A 19,207-nucleotide genomic window follows, 5' to 3' on the forward strand; every position below is an offset into this window, starting at 1 on the left:
ACACTAGACGTGGGTGTCCCAAATAAGAAAATGAGGCAAATGTATGACTTCACTAATGTGAGCCCGCGAAACGACAAGAGGTGGGGAGATGATTTTTTCACCTCCCTCGGTAAGATAATGCGCGCCACTTTTAACGTGATTTGACGTTAAAAATTGTTAAAGTGCCCACAATTCACGTTAAGAGTGGAGCGCAATATCCTACATGGGAGTGAAAAAAATCACCTCCCTTGTCGAAATCGTTGTTTTTAAGTTAGGGTTTTGGGTTTTGGGCCTCTTCTTCCAAAGAAGAAAACCCCTCTCCTAAAGAAGCGAAGCGAAAGGAAGAAGAGACTTCTCTCCATCATCAATGGCGGACGACGACTACAACGAAATTGATATGGGGTTCTCTCCCTCTCTCTCTCTCTCTGTTGTTTCTTTCCTTTTAATATCGTTATTGCAATGAATTAGGGTTTATTTCATTAATTGTAGCAGATTTCTAGTAAGTCTATATAGTCCATAGAACAAAACCAGATCAGAGATTATGACGGTGAGCCTCTGGAAGATTATTACGGAGTCTGCAGCGTAATTTAGACCATTGTGGAGATCGTCGATTTTAGGGTTTACGAGATTGGCGAAGATGGAGAGGAATTTTTCAAAATAGGAGAATAGAGGGGGATAATCAAGGGTCCAAGGGCTTATTTCGTCTAGATACCAGATGGATAAGGGGAGGGAATGAGTGAGGGCGAGCCAATGTCTGTGGACTTCGAAATCGGTGCTGTGATAGGCTGGAATTAGGAGGAGTTTGATGCATGGGGCGAGGCCCGAACCAGGTTAGTTCTTTCATAGCCGTGGAAGAAGCTTCGTTTTCGTTATTTTTCTTCTTCATATTTCTGGTAATTGGAATGGAGGGAGAGAGCTCTGTTTCCAGAGAAGAGAAGAATTTTTTTTTATGAGAGAGAGAGAGAGAGAGAGAGAGAGAGAGAGAGAGAGAGAGAGAGAGAGAAGGCTTTGATAGAACTGGATGGCTTATTAGAGGACCTTGAGAAGAGCCCAGTTTCGGTTGGGATGTAATTGGACCGAACTCTAATGGCGATTGGGAGTGGACCCACTGGGCCTTTGGATCCAATACGGGCTAGGTCTTAGAGTTAGGCCCTTATCTGGGAGTTCCGTTTTCGAAGTATTTTCCTTATGCTCTGTTTGGTTGCCAATTTTGGAGGGATTGTAGGAGTTTCAAATGCTTGAGATCTTCCAAAGATCTAAAAGCATGTTTGGTTGCCATTTAGAACTTTGACCACTAGACAACTTCTAGACATCATTATTACATTTTATCCTACTTGGCGGAGATGTCTCCCCCCCGCGCACCCTTAATCTTCTCCCCAAATTTCACCATTTCACCATTTCGGTGAAATTTGAGGAGATCTCAAGAAGTTCTTGTCTTATTATGTTTTCTCTCTTTCTCTCTCTTTTTTAATCTCACTCTTGTAATGATTGCTTATGAGTATGACATTGACTCCTTGTCCCGTCTTTTTCTTTCCTAGGGAATGATGCCTCTCTCTTTCTCTCTCTTCCCTCTCTCTCCTCCCTTCCCATATTTGGTAATGACACCCCTAAATTTTGGCGGGAATTTTAGGAATTGTAGGAAAAAAAAAAAACCTAGCAAATCCCGTTGACTTTACTGTCGGGATTAAAAAGCTCCTAGGATAAAATTTTTACTGGCAACCAAACAGACCATAAGTGGTGGGTCTACTTGTGACATTATAGATGTTGGGACGGTAGAAGATCAACATGTTCGACAGAGTAGTTCTTACTTCGGGTTGGTTTATTTTTCCAAAAAATAAAAATAAAAAATCCCGAGATCCCTAAACCCAGCCCATGGATTTTTCGGATCGGGTTGCAGCGGGCCGGGTAAAACTAGACCCTAGTTACAACTTACAACCCTACTTGGTACACTAGATGTGGGTGTCCCAAATAAGAAAATGGGGCAAATGTATCACTTCACTAATGTGACCCGCAAAACGACAAGAGGTGGGGAGATGATTTTTTCACCTCCCTCGGTAGGATAATGCGTGCCACTTTTAACTTGATTTGACGTTAAAAAACGTTAAAGTGCCCACAATTCACGTTAACAGGGGAGCGCAATATCCTACATGGGAGTGAAAAAAATCAGCTCCCTTGTTGAAATCGTTGTTTTTTAAGTTAGGGTTTTGGGTTTTGGGCCTCTAACTTTCAAAGAAGAAAACCTCTCTCCTAAAGTAGCGTAGCGAAAGGAAGAAGAGGCTTCTCTCCATCAATGGAGGACGACGACTACAACGATATGGATATGGGGTTCTCTCCCTCCCTCTCTCTCTCTCTCTCTCTGCTGTTTCTTTCCTTTTAATATCGTTATCGCAATGAATTAGGGTTTATGTTCATTAGTTCAACATTACAATTTGGGTTTATCGTTATTGCATGAATTAGGGTTTCATAATCTCGACAGATTGGGTTTATGCATGAATTAGGGTTTATCCATATCAATTCCTTAACCTTAATTGTCTATTAATATCTTTATTGCATGAATTAGGGTTTCGTACTCTCGACAGATGGGGTTTCCTTTTTACCTTCAAAATGGGCACAACTGATAGATAGAAATTAGTTTGTATGGTTTAATGAACTGTAATGAGACTTGTAAAGGTGATTACTTGAAATCTTTTAGAACGATAATGATGGATTCTTTAGTGGTTAGGAAGGCATGTGAACAGAGCCAGGATTAGAATCTCTGTGTGATACATAGTTTGGCTATGGGATCAAGAGGTCCTAGGTGTCTAGTGTCGCAGGTCTTCACTTTTTCTTCGATGACAAACCCTCGATGCCCTAACATACTCGTATGCCAAGGTCTGTCTGCTCCGATGCAAGGCCCTGATCATGCTTGGCACCTCTTGTGTTTTCATTTATGTTCACGAACTATAAGCCACTCGAGTCCACCTGTGCTACTAGCATGCCCTCTTCGTTCACCACTCTAAGCCTACTTCTCGTGATCCGGCTTGTGGTGCAAATGTAGAGGTTCGCGGGTAATCCCAGAGAACTTAGGAGCTTAATGAGTTAGTTTTCTAATTAAGATATCCCAAACATGTCCTGATAATCAGATCAAGCATTCATGAAGTAATTAAACCATGCTAGGATACTTACGTTGAATTAGTCATTGAGATAGTTCAACAATGAGCTTGAAATCAAGGTGGTCGTAAAGGATTTGTATGCTGGCTAGGTTAAGGAATGTTCAGAAAATTAAATAGATAGCTTTTTTAGTTTTTTTGAACCTTACTAAGATTCTATGTTCCTGGCATTGGAGATTTTTAGGATACTTTCATACTTGTAATCATGGGGGACTCCTGGTCCCTCTCTCATGTACTTGTGAGTATGATTTATAAATATAAATGTCATGCAATAACACTAATAGCTCTCATCAAAGAAAGACATTATATAAATATGACTGAAATAAATATAAAGGTCTGAGTACATACTGATGATAAAGAAAAGTAAAAATCTAAGGCCCATAGTAACTACCTATCTAGAGAAAAATGGGATCAAGGGTAAGGTATATACAATGGTAACAATCCAATGGGTGTCAATAACTCAAAAGAGGGTATAATATGGCCAAAATAGAGCTAGGAAGGATCTTACCCAAATAAGGTAGTATATCAATTTCAAATCTTATGAAGTAGAGTCCCAAGAGAATGGTCGAGAAGCTCGGAAGGTCTGAGCAGTTCCAAGGCGGCTGTGATCAGCGATAATGCGTGTCCATAGAGTAAATACGATGCAGATATGGAAGCATGCTACACCAAGAAGCAAGGAAATCAAGAAGGAATAAAAATTTGTAGTAAAGTGGTGTACTCATAGCGAGAATCAACAAGAAACTGCCCCGGACAACAAACTACTCAGCACGGGCAGTGGAGGATCAAGAACGGAGACGAGAGCCTTTAGGATGAACAATCCCTAAAATAGTTTCCAACAGTCCTATGGATGGATGGGATTGAATGAAAGAGAAAAGATAGCAAAAGGGGCGTAGGAAAGTGAAGAGAGACGGAGAGAAGGGGGTCGGAGAAGAGGGAATATAGGCTAGATTCAGCCGAGACTACAAATCAGTCAAGGGACTAGTTTAGAGGTGGGAAACCATGGAGGTGAACAAGGAAGAAAGAGATGAATGATGTGATGAGAGAAAGAATAGGAAGAAAGGAGAGGGGAGAGAAGGGAAGGAATCCAAGGGTGTGTTCTATTGCATTTCGACCTTTGGAATCCCTCGAAAATGACGTGGCAGAAAAAGAAAAAGAAAAAGACTAGATTATTGCCCTCTTTTGTCAGAGCAAAGAAAAGGGTTTTCATCGAAGAAGATGGCAAGCGCCCTTTCAGAAAAAATCTCTCTTTATTCCTTTCTCCCTATCTCACTACCATTAAAACCCTAATTTTACAAACCCTAATTCCTTTGTTTCCTCTCTCTCTTCCTAAGCTTCAACCCTAGTACCCTTCTCTTTTCCTCATGTTTTAAATACCTTAGTACCTTTTTTTCTCTTCTCTTCGCAGCTCCGACTTTCTATCTTTTTCTTTATGTCTTAGAGGTTATCTCATGCCCTCTTTCCTTGTTGTCTCCTTTCGGAGCCGCGGTCTCCATCATTGGTCTCTTCGATCTCCATTCTCAGAGTCGCTCCTTATTGTCAGTAGGCCTCTTCTTTTTTATTTTCTACCCATGGATTCCCCCATCATTGAGGATCCCTCTCTCGGGCAACCTTTTGTGCCTAATGCCCCTCTATCTCGCACACCCCCCTCGTCGTATAGCCCCTCTTCCTCGGTGCTATGGTTAGCCCCAAGAACCCAAGAGAATTAAGATGTGAATGGAAAATCTAATGGGAGCTTTGTTCTCCTATATACATGACATTTGGTCCCTTTTCCTCTTATAAGTTTTGCATCTCTCTCTCTCTCTCTCAGAGAGAGAGAGAGAGAGAGAGAGAGAGTCTCACAAACCTAACTTGGGGTTTTGAAGAGGGGTTGCCCAAAACCCAAGGGCTTCAACTTCCATATCTTCTTCTTTGGAGTAGCTTCAAAGAAATTAGGGTTTTGATACATAGGCGAAATCGAATCCCGAGTCGTAGTTGCAGGATAGATCACGGGTTTAGAAGACCTAGGGTTTGACGATGCCCTAGATTCTCAAACCCAAAAGTGCTTGTTCTGTTTTGCCATCTTCCTTGAAGGTGAGACATGATGTGGATGACATGTTGCTGAGCTATGGAAGAGTTTCTGTTGATCCTCTTCCTCTTGTTTCTTCTCATTCCGCCGGACTTACCACACAAACTCCATCTGATGATGTTTTGGAATCTCCAGTATTATCTGTTGATGATCTAGATGTGGAGGAGCAAGACAAGATTGACCCGGTTGAAGAAAAGGAAAGCACACAGATGATAGCCATGGCACTCCTAACGGCCCCCACCTTGTTGACCCTCCTTCCGGCTCCCACCTTGAGGAAAATGGAACAGAGCCACGAATGGAAGTCATCCTTCACCCAGCTCCTTTCACACAAGCTTGAAATGAAACCTTCTTGACTGACAGATTGTGGAAATTGAAAGATCTTATAGCCAAGAGAAACATCGACGATCTATCTATCTGTTCATGCTAAAATGGATATTCTTAAAGATGTCAAGGAGGAGCTTTCCCGCACTAATGATCACCAATGCAATATGAAACCCTTGCTATCGAGCTCTTCGAGCAAGAAGAAGAGGAACAGTTCCCGGCGCATTGTGAAGAGAAGCATCCAGACCTTCATCGGGGAGGAAGAATCTGAAGACTACAACTTTTCTCCCCCTTGCTCGAGGATCACTTCATTCTCTCCGGTGCAAAACAGAGTATCCACTGCCGGAATACCACCAACCTCAAACCAGAAAACCACATTTCGGTTCCCAACTCGTCCTCGATTAGAGATGAGCTAGTTTTTTCCTCTTTCGTGAGAGACTCACTGCCACCCCCTGCTGTCAGCCTCTTGATTCTGCCATTTCCTTGACCCAGTTTTGCACAACCAAACATGTGATGAAATGCTTATATGCGGAGGATTAAGACCATCTTCAATTACCTCTGCATCCCCTTGTCTGTCTGCATTTAATGTGATGGGAAGTGATGATGGTACGGTCTGCCATCTCCAATCCGGGGTAAACGTTCAACCTTTGACTCATTGGTTCTCCATCGACCGCCCAAAGGATAAAGATATCCCAGCTGGTCAGAATATCCTCCCCTTGATAAACCGCATTGGAATTTCAGACAATGGAAAGGGATGTGCTGGGCACCAATCTGAAATTTCAAATGCTACCCCGCCCATGACTTCCTGCTCTTCTTCTGGCACAAAGCCCAACCATTCTCGCCCATCTACACCGGATTCTAACATTTCAAAACTCCTTGGAAAGGACAGGAATACCGTTGACTCCTTGTTGGCCCACAAGGACACAGCCCTCAAAATCCAAAGGCAAAATCCCAAGAACCTTCTAAAACCTAAGTGATATTGCCAATTCAAAATTGCTAATTGCGAGGCCATTTTAGACCCTATGCCTAACAAACCAAAACCAATGGTTGCATGGATCGCAAAAGGTTGGATTTCTACGGCTCGCTGTCTTCATGAGAAGATCATGAAACTCATTAGTTGGCTTTTGGGTGTCATATTTTCTTGAAACAGGCATAACTTTAACCAGCTGCCGGATTGACTTGAAACTTTAGAGGGTGGTTCATCGGTTGAGGAGGAACACAATGGCCCCCGCGGGTCACCGGAAAAATCTCACCGGTCACCAGCGACAGAGTATTCCATCAACTTTCTATAATGAGCACTTTTTCAAGAAATGGTTGATTTTTCTTCTAATTTGAATGCCTTTAACCGATAGCTCTCGTACATGTGTTAAATTAACATTGCCTAAATTGATCCATTTGGATCTTGGGCATTCAAATCAAAGAAAAACGTTAATTCTAACAAAAGGGTTAGACATACCTCGCGCCTTTGGCCGCTTCCCAGAACCGATGAATCCAATGGATTGTCTTTGCTTCCCCAAGCACAAGATCTACCAAGAAATGCCCTTTGCTCTTCTCTTCCTTCTCCTCTCTATCCAGTTCATAGGAAACCTTTCTTTTCTGGCCTGAACTCACCCTAACAAGAGGTGGAAATCAATAGAGGAAGAGGGACGAAAAGCCTTTTTCATAGGCCAAGTGAGCTCCCATAAAACTTTCCTAACTCGGCCAAATTTGTTTGGCATCTTGGGCACAAGAATAAGAAGTCCTTTAGCACAAACCAAGAACCTTCCCAAACTTAGGTGGTTAGTTTCCAAAAGTGAGAGTTGCCTTAATGCAAGGCCATACTCATGGTTGATGGTTAGCATGTTTCGAAGATATAAACTTCTAACAATATCTAGTATAATTTGTAGTTTATGCTTTCTTCTAGTTTTGTTTGCATGCATATAGGTAAACTTTAGTTTTAATGCTTGTTTAGAGTTTCTAATATCCCCTAAAGTTCCTTAGTTTACTTAATATAATGCATATTATAAGTAGCTGAATTAAACTGTTGATTTTTGTATGCATTGATTTTACAAATGGGGTATCAATGTGGTGTGGTACCCGAGCCACGTAGGTAATCTCATGGGAATACCCCATATTACATATCTTTCGCATGAATCAGGTTGGCAGGTAGTTGATTCTGTTTTCTTATAATTGCTAATTAAAAAAGTATAAAATAAAGAGAGGAGTTCCTTTATCAAATAAATGAAGCATGGATATCATTTCATTTTTTAATAAAAGCTAAATCAAAAGCATCGTATAACTCAACATAATACTTGGTTTCGACAATATTTCAGGACAACTAATGCTTTCCGAAAGGGGCACCTCCTAGGTACTAAAACCTAAGATATTATTAGGACCCATCTCAAAAACACTTTCGTGCAAGATGAATTGATTATTTTTTGAATTTGGGGATGAGAAGAGAGTCTGTTCCTTCTTAAAAGGGATGCCAAACTTCTCATTCATGTCTAGCTGGTTCATGTCGCATGGAAGGGGCCAATCAAAGTAGTAGATCAAACACGCCATAATCAAATGAATTTGCCTAGTAGCCATGGGTAGTCCAGGGCAAATTCTTCTTCCAATGCCGAAAGGTATGAACCGAAAATCGTTCCCTTTGTAATCCAAATTGGAGTCGAGGAAACGCTCCGGCTTGAAGTTCTGGGGCTCTTCCCAGGTCGCGTTATCTCTTGCAATCGCCCACACATTCACCTGAACAAAAGAGTCCTTGGGGACTCTGTAGCCCATCGTCTCGCAGTCTTCCGGAGCTCGGTGAGGAAGGAGAAGAGGGATAGGAGGGTGTAATCTCAAGGTCTCCTTTACACAAGCATGTAGGTATGGGAGGGTAGGGAGATTAGACTCCACCACATTTTCTTTGATCTCTCTTTTCAGTTCTTCAATAACTTTGTTCATGGATTCTGGGTGTTTGATGAGCTCTGCCATTCCCCATTCAATGGTCGTCACACTGGTGTCAACGCCTGTTGTGAAAAGCTCCTGCCCATCCAAGAGAAACTGTTAAGAATAACTTCTTTCGTAGTGTGCATGATCCGTGGTGTAATTAACAAAAAAGACGATGAAAATATCTTTTCTCTTATAGAAATATTAGAAAATGTGACTATGCTTAGTACCTTGACACATGCCAGCATCAGCACGTAAGAAAAGTAGGAAAAGTAGGAAAAGGGTCCAGAGAGAGAGAGAGAGAGAGAGAGTCACTGTACCATACGCAAGTTGTTAATCTGATTGTTGGTGAATTCATTCTGGATCAGAATGTCCAAGAAATCTCTCCTCCTTGAAACGTCACCATCTTTTCCATCTCTCCTTTTCTGAATAGAAATCTCCCATATAGAACTTGCTCTATCCAAAAAATCCCAAGCCTTCTTCTTTAGGCCTTGGGGATCAAACCGTGCCAACATTGGGTAAATGTCAGCTATATTTGCAGTGGTGGTCATCTCCCCCATTTTCCAAAAAAGCTGTTTCATTTCTCCAGCCACTACACCATCCTCCAATGAATAAAATCCTTTGATAAATATATGTTAGCCAACGTATTAAATACGGTGAGGATCTGGCCTTTTGGCGCTGGTTATGTTTGGTACATGTCCGGCCGAGAGTAGACGGTGGTGGGTTTTGAGAATTTTAGTCGCTGCGGCTGCGGTGGAGCCCACTACTAAGAGGGGTGAGCCGAGCCTTATTGAAATTAGGGGTGCACCATAGGTTTGGCTTAACTTGGCTAGGGCAACATGGGGCTTCCTTCCTATGTCAAGAAGGTTTCCAATAATGGGCCATGGAGTCGGGCCAGGTGGGAGAGTGGATTTTGAAGAAATTTTTTTTCGAATGCGGTTGAAGATGAAGAGAAGAATGGGTAGTACAAGGAGGAAAGGAAGGAAGAATTGGTTATCTGTGGTTAAAGCCATTACTATAGCAGCTATATGAGTAGTTTCTAAACAGAGGATCGAGCTTAAGTTGCACTGAGAAAGATGATTAGCAATTCGAGTATATTTATAGAGGAGATGAAGGAGGTGGTAAGGATTTTGATTAGCAATTAGAGGATATTTATAAGGAGATGAAGGTGGTGGTATAGATATTTTTTTTTTTCACTTTTTTAGGTGCAGATCGATAATGAGAGAAGCAAAAAGATCATCATCCTAGAAATTTCATTCGGCTAGCCTGTTTCTAGATTTCCCCCGTTTATTTCGACTAAAAACATGATATTATTTGGAGCGATCCAGAGTTGTTTCTATAATTCTCTAACAATCCTCCCAACACGCTACACACCTAAAGATTCTCTCTAACAATTCCCCCCTTTGGGCCAGACCAGTGTACTCATTAATAAACTAGAGGGGGCTGTCCCAGGGAAGAAAAGGGGGCGAATATCACTTGGCATATTCTAATGAGTTACATAGTACTGGGTCCTCAGTCCTGTATAGAGGCCTAGTGACAGACAAATGCAAGCTTTTTTAACTTCTTCACTTCCCTCTCAAATCTAGAGAAAAAGGAATAAAGAAATTAATTGGAATCTATTTCCCTTCTTCCAAAGGGCCCAAGTAAATGGTTAAAATTATCCAAAGGCCCTCAAAGTACTTAAATATTTGACCTGACTTGGGGGAGGAGTCAAGTCAACTTTAGACAAGTATGAGGCATTTCACCTTTGAGATTGGATCTCAACCATCAAACGTGGGTTTCATGCGGCACCTTTACTTGTGATCAAGAATGCTGATGCGATGAACAATTATGAGAAAGTATCTTAATTGTGATCAAACATCTCTCTCTCTCTCTCTCTCTCTCTCTCTCTCTCTCTCTCTCTCGCAGTCCCAACTGTCCTTAGGACTATTAGAAAGTATCTTAGGGTTGATAATTCTAAACAGTCTCCTCTTGTCTCCTTTCTTTGTCCTTTCTTGATCCTCCACTACTCGTGCTGCGCAGTTTGCTGTCCGGGACAGTTTCTTGTTGATTCTCGCTCAGAGTATACCCCTTTACTATAAGTTTTTATTCCTTCCTGGATTCTTTGCTGCTTGGAGTTGCACACTTCCATATCTACATCGATTTTCACTCTAGGTCACATATTATCACTGATAACCGTAGCCTTGGGACTGTTCAGACTTTCCAGACTTCTTCACCATTCTCATAGGGCTCTAGTTTACGAGATTCGAGGTTGATGTGCTGCCTTATTTGGGTAAGATCCTTCCTACTCTGTTTTGGCCATATTATACCCTTTTGAGTTACCGACACCCATTGGATTGCTACCATTGCATATATCTTACACTTGATCCCATTTTTCTCTAGATGGGTAGTAAGTTTGGGCCTTAGATTTATCTATTTCTTTATTATCAATTTGTATTCAGGCCTTAATATTTATTGCAGTCACATTTACATAGTCTTTCTTTGATGTGAGTTATTAGTAGCATTGCACGCTTGGGATTGATTTCAAGCTCATTGTTGAATTATCTCAATGACTAATTTAACGTAAGCAAATCCTAGCATGATTCAATTACTTCTTGAATGCTTGATCTGATTATAGGGACTGATTTGGGTTATCTAGCACGAAGAGAGCAAGCAAGTAGCACAATATGACTCGAGTGGCTTGTAGTTCGTGAACGTAAATGAAAACACAAGAGGTGCCAAGCGTGTGAGGCCTTTTGGGCCTTGCATCAAAGCAGACTGAACTTGGCATATAGTATGCTAGGGCGTTGAGGGTTTGTGATTGAGGAAAAGTATAAGACCTATGACACTAGACACGTAGGACCTCGAGGTTCCATAGCCAAACTATGTATCACACAGAGATTCTAATCTTGGCTCCGTTCACACGCATTCCCAATCACTAAAGAATCCATCACTATCATTCTAAAAGAATTCAAGTAATCACCTTTATGCGTCCCGTTTATTCTCCACAGTTCATTAAACCATACACTAATTTCTCTCTCTCTCTCTCTCTCTCTCTCTCTCTCTCTCTCTCTCTCAATTGTGCCCAATTTGTTACAACTCATTTCTTGCAAGTTGTTTCCACATTCGTTTTTGCTTTTTAACCATTTTTAGGCTTTGCGTCGACTCATCCAATTCAAACTCGGAAATACAAAAACAGGTTTCCAAGTTTTTGATATTTTTGCACTCAACTGAACCTTCACAACAATGGTAAACAATGGAAAACAAATCTGTAAAGACAGTGAAAAATAAACCCTAATTATTGCGATTACAAAAGCCTAATCCATGGTTCTTGTTTCATTTTCAGTAAAAGAATAACGATATTAATAGACATTAAAAGGAAAGAGAGAGCATATAGAGAGGGAGAAAAATAAACCCCATATCCATATCGTTGTAGTCTTCTCCGCCATTGATGGAGAGTAGCTTCTTCTTCCTTCCGCTTCGCTACTTTTGGAGAGGTTTTCTTCTTCTTTGGAAGTGAGACCCCCAAAACCCTAACTTAAAAAAAACAACGGGAACCCTCATTGTTGTTTTAGGGATGTGATATATTCGCTCCATTTTATTACTTGGGACAGCCCCCCTATGATGTACCGAGTAAGAGAAAGGGGAGAATATATCTGGGAAAATTGGAATATTCGCCTATAATTTCTCAATTCTCCACCGCAGGTTTAGTGGGCGCAATAGGCTGTGGCCCAAAAATCTTCTCCACAGGATGTTCCTAACCCTCTGATCTGTGGAGGTTTCTATATTGTATCTTCCATTTTAAACCTCCACGGATTGGAAAGTTTAGGATGAGGAGAAGTTTTGTGGGGTATGGCCCATACAAGTCGGGGTCCGACAAAAGAAAGTTAGGGCCTGTTTGGATGCCGAGAAGATTTTGATTTGGATTTCTCGCATTTGTAGCCCTTTTTGCGCTGTGATTTGGATCCTGATCAAATCCTTGGATTTCCAAACCAGCGATTGACATTGAAAAATAATCAGGAATGATTATTTAGTTACTAATTAATCAGAATGACATTAACCAAGCATTTATTGATTATTCTACTGATCTTTACTCACATTAGGATTGGTGGAGACCTAAATGCGATGACATCAATGTCTCTTCAATTTCTAAACCTCATAAGCATTTGCTTATGGGAAAGTTTGAAGAGGGAGGAGTGAAGATGGCTGTTTTTCACTATTCCAAGGGATAAAGCTCCTAGATCAATTGGATTCCCCTTGACATTCTACCAAGTCTTTTGACTTATTATCTAAGAAGATACGATGGGAGTTTTTGAGGAGTACTTCCATTTTGGTAGAATTAACAAAAGCATGAACTCCACCTTAATGGTCCCCATTCTGAAATTGGAAGGGGCAGTGGTGACCGAAGATTATCGGCCAGGCAGCTTGGTTATTAGTCTCTAGAAGATTCTTTCTAAAGTGCTAGCTACGAGGTTGGAAGTTGGGTTGCCAAGCATTATCTCTCAGGTACTAGGGACTTTTATCGGAGAAAGGCAGAACCTTGATGGAATTCTGATTGGCTCACAAATGTATTGATTCTATTCATCAAAACAAAGTAGAAGTCTTCCTTTTTAGATCGATCTTGAGAAGGATTATGATCCTATGGATTGGGAGTTCCTTTTTTTATTCTTAAAAAAAAAATGAATTGGGAGTACCTAGATCACATCTTTTGGAAAATGGGATTCGACAAGACTTGGAGATCCTTGTTCATGATACCTATCCCAACTGCATCCTTCTTGCTCATCAAGAACTCTCTGGTTGGTTACTAAGCAGTAGAGGCCTTGGACAGGGAGACCCACCTTCTCCGTTTCTCTTCGTAATTGTGGGGGAAGTTTTAACTTTAATCCTCACTAAGGTGGAGTCCAAAGGATTTTTTGGAAGGGTGAAAATCAGTCCTAACCTTTCATCTATTTCCCATATTCAATATGTTGATGATGTGATTATTTTTGCTAACAAATTGCATGATTTCATTAACATTATAGCTATATTTTTAGATGGTTTGAGGCTATTTTAGGGTTAAAGATCAACTATTCGAAAGGCTCTGTCATTGGCATTAATGTGAAAAAATCCAGATCGTCTGAAATGGTTGAACCCTTTGGTTGCAAGATGGGGAATCTTTCTATTACTTACCTTGGTCTTCCTTTGGGGATTGACACTCCCTCAACTCATTATATCAATATGTTGATGATGTGATTATTTTTGCTAACAAATTGCATTATCTCATTAATATTATAGCTATTTTTAGATGGTTCGAGGTTATTTTAGATTTAAAGATCAACTATTGGGAAAGCTCTCTCATAGGCATTAAAGTGAAAAAATCCCGATCGTCTGAAATGATTGAACCCTTTGGTTGCAAGATGGGGAATCTTTCTATTACTTCCCTTGGTCTTCCTTTGGGGATTGACACTCCCTCAAATCATTGTAGTTGGTGGTTGTCGATAGAATTGAAAGGAAACTAGCTTCACGGAAGAAAAAATATTTGTATTTTGGTAGGGAGAATACCTTCCAGTTTATTATGTCTTTATTTAAGATCCCTTCATTGCAAAGAAGATAGAAAAACTTCAGTGCGACTTCCTTTGGCCTGGAAAGGAAATTGTATAACCATTTGATAGATTGGGAAGAGGTTAGGAGACCAAAAAAAAGTATGGCGAGCATTGGCAATATTCCTGGAAGAAACTGCTCCCTTCTCGGCAAATGGTTTTGGAGATACGGAGAGGAATCTATATTCTCTGTGTCGTAAGGTTAAGATTTATGGCAGTCACACACCTCCCCATGGATGACCACTAAAAGACTAACTACTAGAATAGGATTTGTTGCATGGCCCTCGACCAGCTCGGATGCAAAATATTTCTATTAAGTATTAGATTTTCTTTTGGCCAATGTAGTTCTTTTAACTTCGAAGAATATTGTTGGTTGGGAAACACTCCTCTTTGCAACTAATAATCTAATACCCTTTCTCTGTATCAGATCTGTAGGAAAAAATATTGCAAAGTCTTTGAAATGTAAATGGGTCATTATAAGATTGAATGGAATTAGAATTTGAGCTGTTTCTTCAAGATCGGCGATTTCTCGAGGTTATCTCTAGATTGGATCAGATCTACATCTCAGCTTCTCAAACTGATAAGAGATGCTGGATATGGGAGTCAACATTGTAGCTTTTGCTACAAAGTCTTTCTGTAGATATGTCAACACAAAAGAGATCTAGTCCCCTGTCCTAAAAGAATGGCTTGGAGATCTGCTGCGCCACCTCGGGTGGCTGCTTTTGTTTGGACGATGATTTCTGGTTTTACTTTATCAGTAGCTGGAAAATCAGTGAAGTTAAAAAGAAAGGTAGATTCATGTGGAACTTTCCTTTGCGGAGACTATGATTTCTGGCTTGGAGATCTGTTGCGCCACCTCGGGTGGCTGCTTTTGTTTGGACGATGATTTCTGGTTTTACTTTATCAGTAGCTGGAAAATCAGTGAAGTTAAAAAGAAAGGTAGATTCATGTGGAACTTTCCTTTGCGGAGACTATGGAATGAATGTAATGGTTGCATTTTCGAAGAAATTGAAACAAAGGTAGACAAGTTGTTTCCTAAATAAAATTGGATATTGTGAAGTGGGCGACATCGGAGCATCAAAGCTGGTCCATCTTTCTTTCTTTTTGAATGGAAAAGACTGTTCCATCTTGGTCACCAATACTCTTAGATGCTGGTATGAAGTTGTTAATGATAAAGGGTCTAAAAATAAATTTGGCTTGATTTGGTCTCCTCTGTTTAACACGCTCAAATTTAACTTTGATGGGAGCTCAACAAAGGGAATCCTGGACTGGCTGGTATTGGTGGTGTGGTTACAAGCCACAGGGCTGTGATCATTAAAACTTTCATTGGTCCCATTGTTGTCTGTGGATTCTAACAAAGCAAACCTCAAGGTGCTCATAGAAGGTTTGAACATCCTCACAACAACTCAAGGAAACACTTCTCATGTGGAAGGTTTTTGGGTTCGCCTGCACCAATCCTCGAAACCTCAACCTTTCAGGTTTAATAAACATTCCAAACCATTGCGGCAAGGGAGAGAATTGGTTAACTTCTTTTAACTTTTCATGTGAAAGGTGACTCACTTGTTGTCATATCTTGGACCCTTAGCAATTCTATTGGCCAATGGAGATTTCCAACCTATCACGCGCATTTGAGACATCAAAAAGGAAATAATTGTTGATTTTTGCTCACATTTGTTGACCAGCAAATGGGCTTTCTCCAATAGTGATGCGGATGCTCTTGCCAAAGCAGGGATGGAAAGGCAACTCTTGAAAGTGTTTGATTATCTTCCCCCCTTCAGTTGCAGCCTTATTTTCTATCTTGTTTTTTCTTTTGCCTCTTCTTGGCTTTCCAACCATCTCAGTCGTGGTTTCTGTATTTTTGTTGTCTTCAATTTAATATTTGTTCTCTTTAATTTAATCTTTCTGCCATTAAAAAAAATGAATATGCTCACTGATGGGTTGGCTAAAGCTGGATCTGACTGTAATGCTCAGTGCTCTTATGATTTCTGATTCTTATCTTCTTTAGTTTTAGCTTTCTTTTTTTCCTTTGTTCTGTGAGGATCATTTCAACCTTTGCTATAACTCTTGGTTGGATCCTTGGTCCGTGTCTCAGTACATTTATTATTTAAACAAAAAGTGGTACCAATGCAACTAATAAAATATCAGAAATTCTTAGACTAAAAAGATATAGAATTACCTCTCTCTCTCTCTCTGTGTGTGTGTGTGTGTGTGTAGCTACAGGTTAATGCTCAGTCGTGCAATTTACCATGACAATAATTACATAATTTGATGTTTAATATTTCAGTCGGCTATTTTTGTTTTTAATGATTATGAAGATGGATTCCTCATATCAATTTTGTTATAACATATCTAGGAATTGTGATCTTTCAAAATTAATATTGCATCGATGTGATGGATACATCATACATAAATGTTGGAATGGCTTTGCTCGGTTTCACAGGGTGTGGTCCGAGTTTGCTTTATACTGACTTGGGTATGTGCTACAAGTTGGCACTTGATGCAAATGTTACCCTACAATGGTTAAAAATTATCAAACAAAATATTAACTAATGCATAAAAGGCCATTTGCGTTGGCTTAAAAATCATACTAAATGGACCAGTCTGAAAGTTGAATTCATTTGTCGTGTACCAAGTGGAAACTGATTTAGTGAACTAATTACCTAGTTTAGGCTATTTCACTACAATGTAATAGAGTGTAGACCATGTTGGATCACACTGAGATGCTGATGCAGACCCTATAACTGCATTTTAGATCCACACATTGTAGTTACCTCAATATATTTCGTGAAACTGTTTATTATAACTAGATTATGCGTTGGAGATTTTACCCAACTACTCTTTGATTTTGATATTTTTTTTTATCTTTTATATGAATTGAAATGTTAAAATTGTATGCTGCATTTTATTTAGTTCTTTTTTGTTGTTTTATTTATCATAGTGCACATGGATTTGGTAGCTAGTCCCAGTCCTATTCAGAAATCGTGAGCCCTTTTATATTTCTCCTTGCCACTGCGTCTATCATATGTATAACGATTGATAGATCTTGGTGGAAAAGAAAGGCTTTTGAGCGATATTATAATATATCCTTGGTTTCATCTGATCCTCTTCTCTTTGATTTTGATTTTTTGATTGGTTGCTGTCAATGTTCAGTTGCTTCAGATGCCCTAGTGAAGTAGTTGAAATGAAAATCTCCATATCCTCTTAATATGTTTTATTTATTTTTTAAACGGTAAAAAGTATTTAAAACCTCTTAATATGTTTTATCTGATCCTATTATGCTTTTCCTTCTTGTTTCTGATCTTCGCATCAAATATGCACTCATTGATGGGGAAATTGTTGCTGCAGATACGAGGATGAGCCTCCGGAACCAGAGATTGAGGTGTGATCTCTCTCTCTCTCTCTCTCTCTCTCTCTCAAATACCTTCTTGATGGGCTATCCTCTTATTGGATGTAACTGAAATGTTCAAATATCAATTGGATTATTTGTAGGAAGGAGCAGAAGAGGATGTGGAAAATAATAATGAAGAGATCGCTGACGCTTTTGTAGGCACTGAAGCTGAGGAACAAGAGGGTAAACAACCTGAAGAAAAGCCTCGAAAGACGTCAAAATACATGACTAAGTATGAGCGTGCAAGAATCTTGGGTACACGTGCTCTACAGATCAGGTTCGCTCACAAGCTTTAAGTCGTCTTCAAAGTTTGTTCTTAATGACTTAATTGGAGCAACCTGTTTATAATCCACTCCATACCTTGGTTGAGCACAGCATGAATGCACCTGTGATGGTTGAATTGGAAGGCGAAACCGACCCACTTGAGGTAAGCTGTTTCCAAATTTCTAATGATGACAGAAACTTGCTTTTATCTTATTTCTTCTAGAGGGAGCTGCTATTGGCAACCCCTTGTTGTTTCTAACGGGGTCCCATTTTCCCAATTTTAGACTACTGACCTTGTTCCATTCTTTTTGGCTGTGGATAGAATTTTTCATGAAAATGATGGCATGCTAATAGAAATAACCGGGGGGTGCCAATACCAACTCCCTTAAAATTGTTCGTAAACATCATTGGATTATAACTGATGACAGAAACCTGGTTCGGTCAAAAAGTTAAGAGGACTGAAAAGGGAGTCAATCTCACACCACGCTTAATAAATAAGTCAGCATTTGTTCTCTTAGGCCCTGTTCGTCTTAGAATGTCTGTGTCCAATAATCGGTTTGGCGTCCACAATCAGTGCCTTGTCACAATCCGAAATGAACAGGGCCTTAATATCTTGAAATCTTGGAGTGAAATGGCATGGCACTTGCCCATTGCTGACTTTCCCTCGCATTGCTTTCATGGAAAGATTTTCAACTTTGTATTATCTCCTACATCAGAACAAACATATCATTTGCTGCAATGACTTTTGGATCATGTTTTCAAAGAAAGTCAGGCAAAATTTTGTTTCTTCGGAAATGTCAAAGGGTTATGCATCATATTTCATGAATTATCTTGTGATTTTAGATTGCTATGAAAGAGCTTCGTGAGCGCAAGATACCATTCACCATCCGTCGGTTCCTGCCTGATAAAAGGTGAGATTGTTTCCAACTACGCTCATCTTTCCTTTTCCATCCATGTCAGTGTTTGAAAACTGATAGCCTTTGAAATGTTACAGTTGGGAGGACTGGGGAGTTGATGAGCTGATAGTAGAGGACTCCTGGAAGAGGCAAGTGGGAGGTGACTGATGATGCTTCAATCTCTTTCTTTTCCTGATAAATTGGTATGAACAAGCTTGAACCTTTAAATACTTTGTTTTTATTGTCGCGTTTCATAGATTTGGGCTGGTAACTATTTGCATCTATAATGTCATCGTATATGGTCTGTACAAAGATAATATCGAGTCTTGTTTCATAGACTGTGTCACACATTGTCGAAGTGACAAGTGGAACAAAGGTCTTACAAACTATATGGATATTTAAGTCAGTATGTGGACGATTTGAACAAGGCTTTTGTTTTCTAATGATCTGGGTGTATGGTGATTTACTGGGTTGATGTGGATTCTTCAACAGAGAGGTAATCGTGTGTTCCCAAGGTTGGGTTTTGAAAATTGATTGTGTCCAAAACTGATTATTGGACTCAAAATCCAAAACAAACACAACGGAAGGGTTAGGTTAGAAGCGCTTCTTGGTCTCTTGTTGAATCTTGACATGGTCCATTTGCAAGCAATCGTGTGATCCTAAGGTTGGGTTTTGAG

The 19,207-nt window shown here is 40.1% G+C and overlaps 1 protein-coding gene and 1 pseudogene across 1 annotated transcript; one reads left to right on the forward strand and one right to left on the reverse strand.

Moving 5' to 3' along the window:
* The first annotated feature begins 231 nt into the window (after nt 1-231).
* Nucleotides 232-18,973, forward strand: LOC143877314 (DNA-directed RNA polymerases II, IV and V subunit 6A-like). The gene is made up of 6 exons (XM_077379310.1): nt 232-381; nt 17,328-17,361; nt 17,472-17,647; nt 17,746-17,797; nt 18,478-18,545; nt 18,629-18,973. The coding sequence occupies exons 1-6, from the start codon at nt 347-349 to the stop codon at nt 18,696-18,698; spliced, it is 435 nt and encodes a 144-aa protein (XP_077235425.1). The 5' UTR covers nt 232-346; the 3' UTR covers nt 18,699-18,973.
* LOC143876869 (putative (S)-N-methylcoclaurine 3'-hydroxylase isozyme 2 pseudogene) lies at nt 7,858-9,437 on the reverse strand (annotated as a pseudogene).
* Nucleotides 18,974-19,207: the final 234 nt, after the last annotated feature.

The sequence above is a fragment of the Tasmannia lanceolata genome, unplaced genomic scaffold (genome assembly GCF_043159265.1).
Source record: "Tasmannia lanceolata isolate RefF3 unplaced genomic scaffold, GAP_Taslan_0.1 ptg000005l, whole genome shotgun sequence".
Taxonomy (NCBI): Eukaryota; Viridiplantae; Streptophyta; class Magnoliopsida; order Canellales; family Winteraceae; genus Tasmannia; species Tasmannia lanceolata.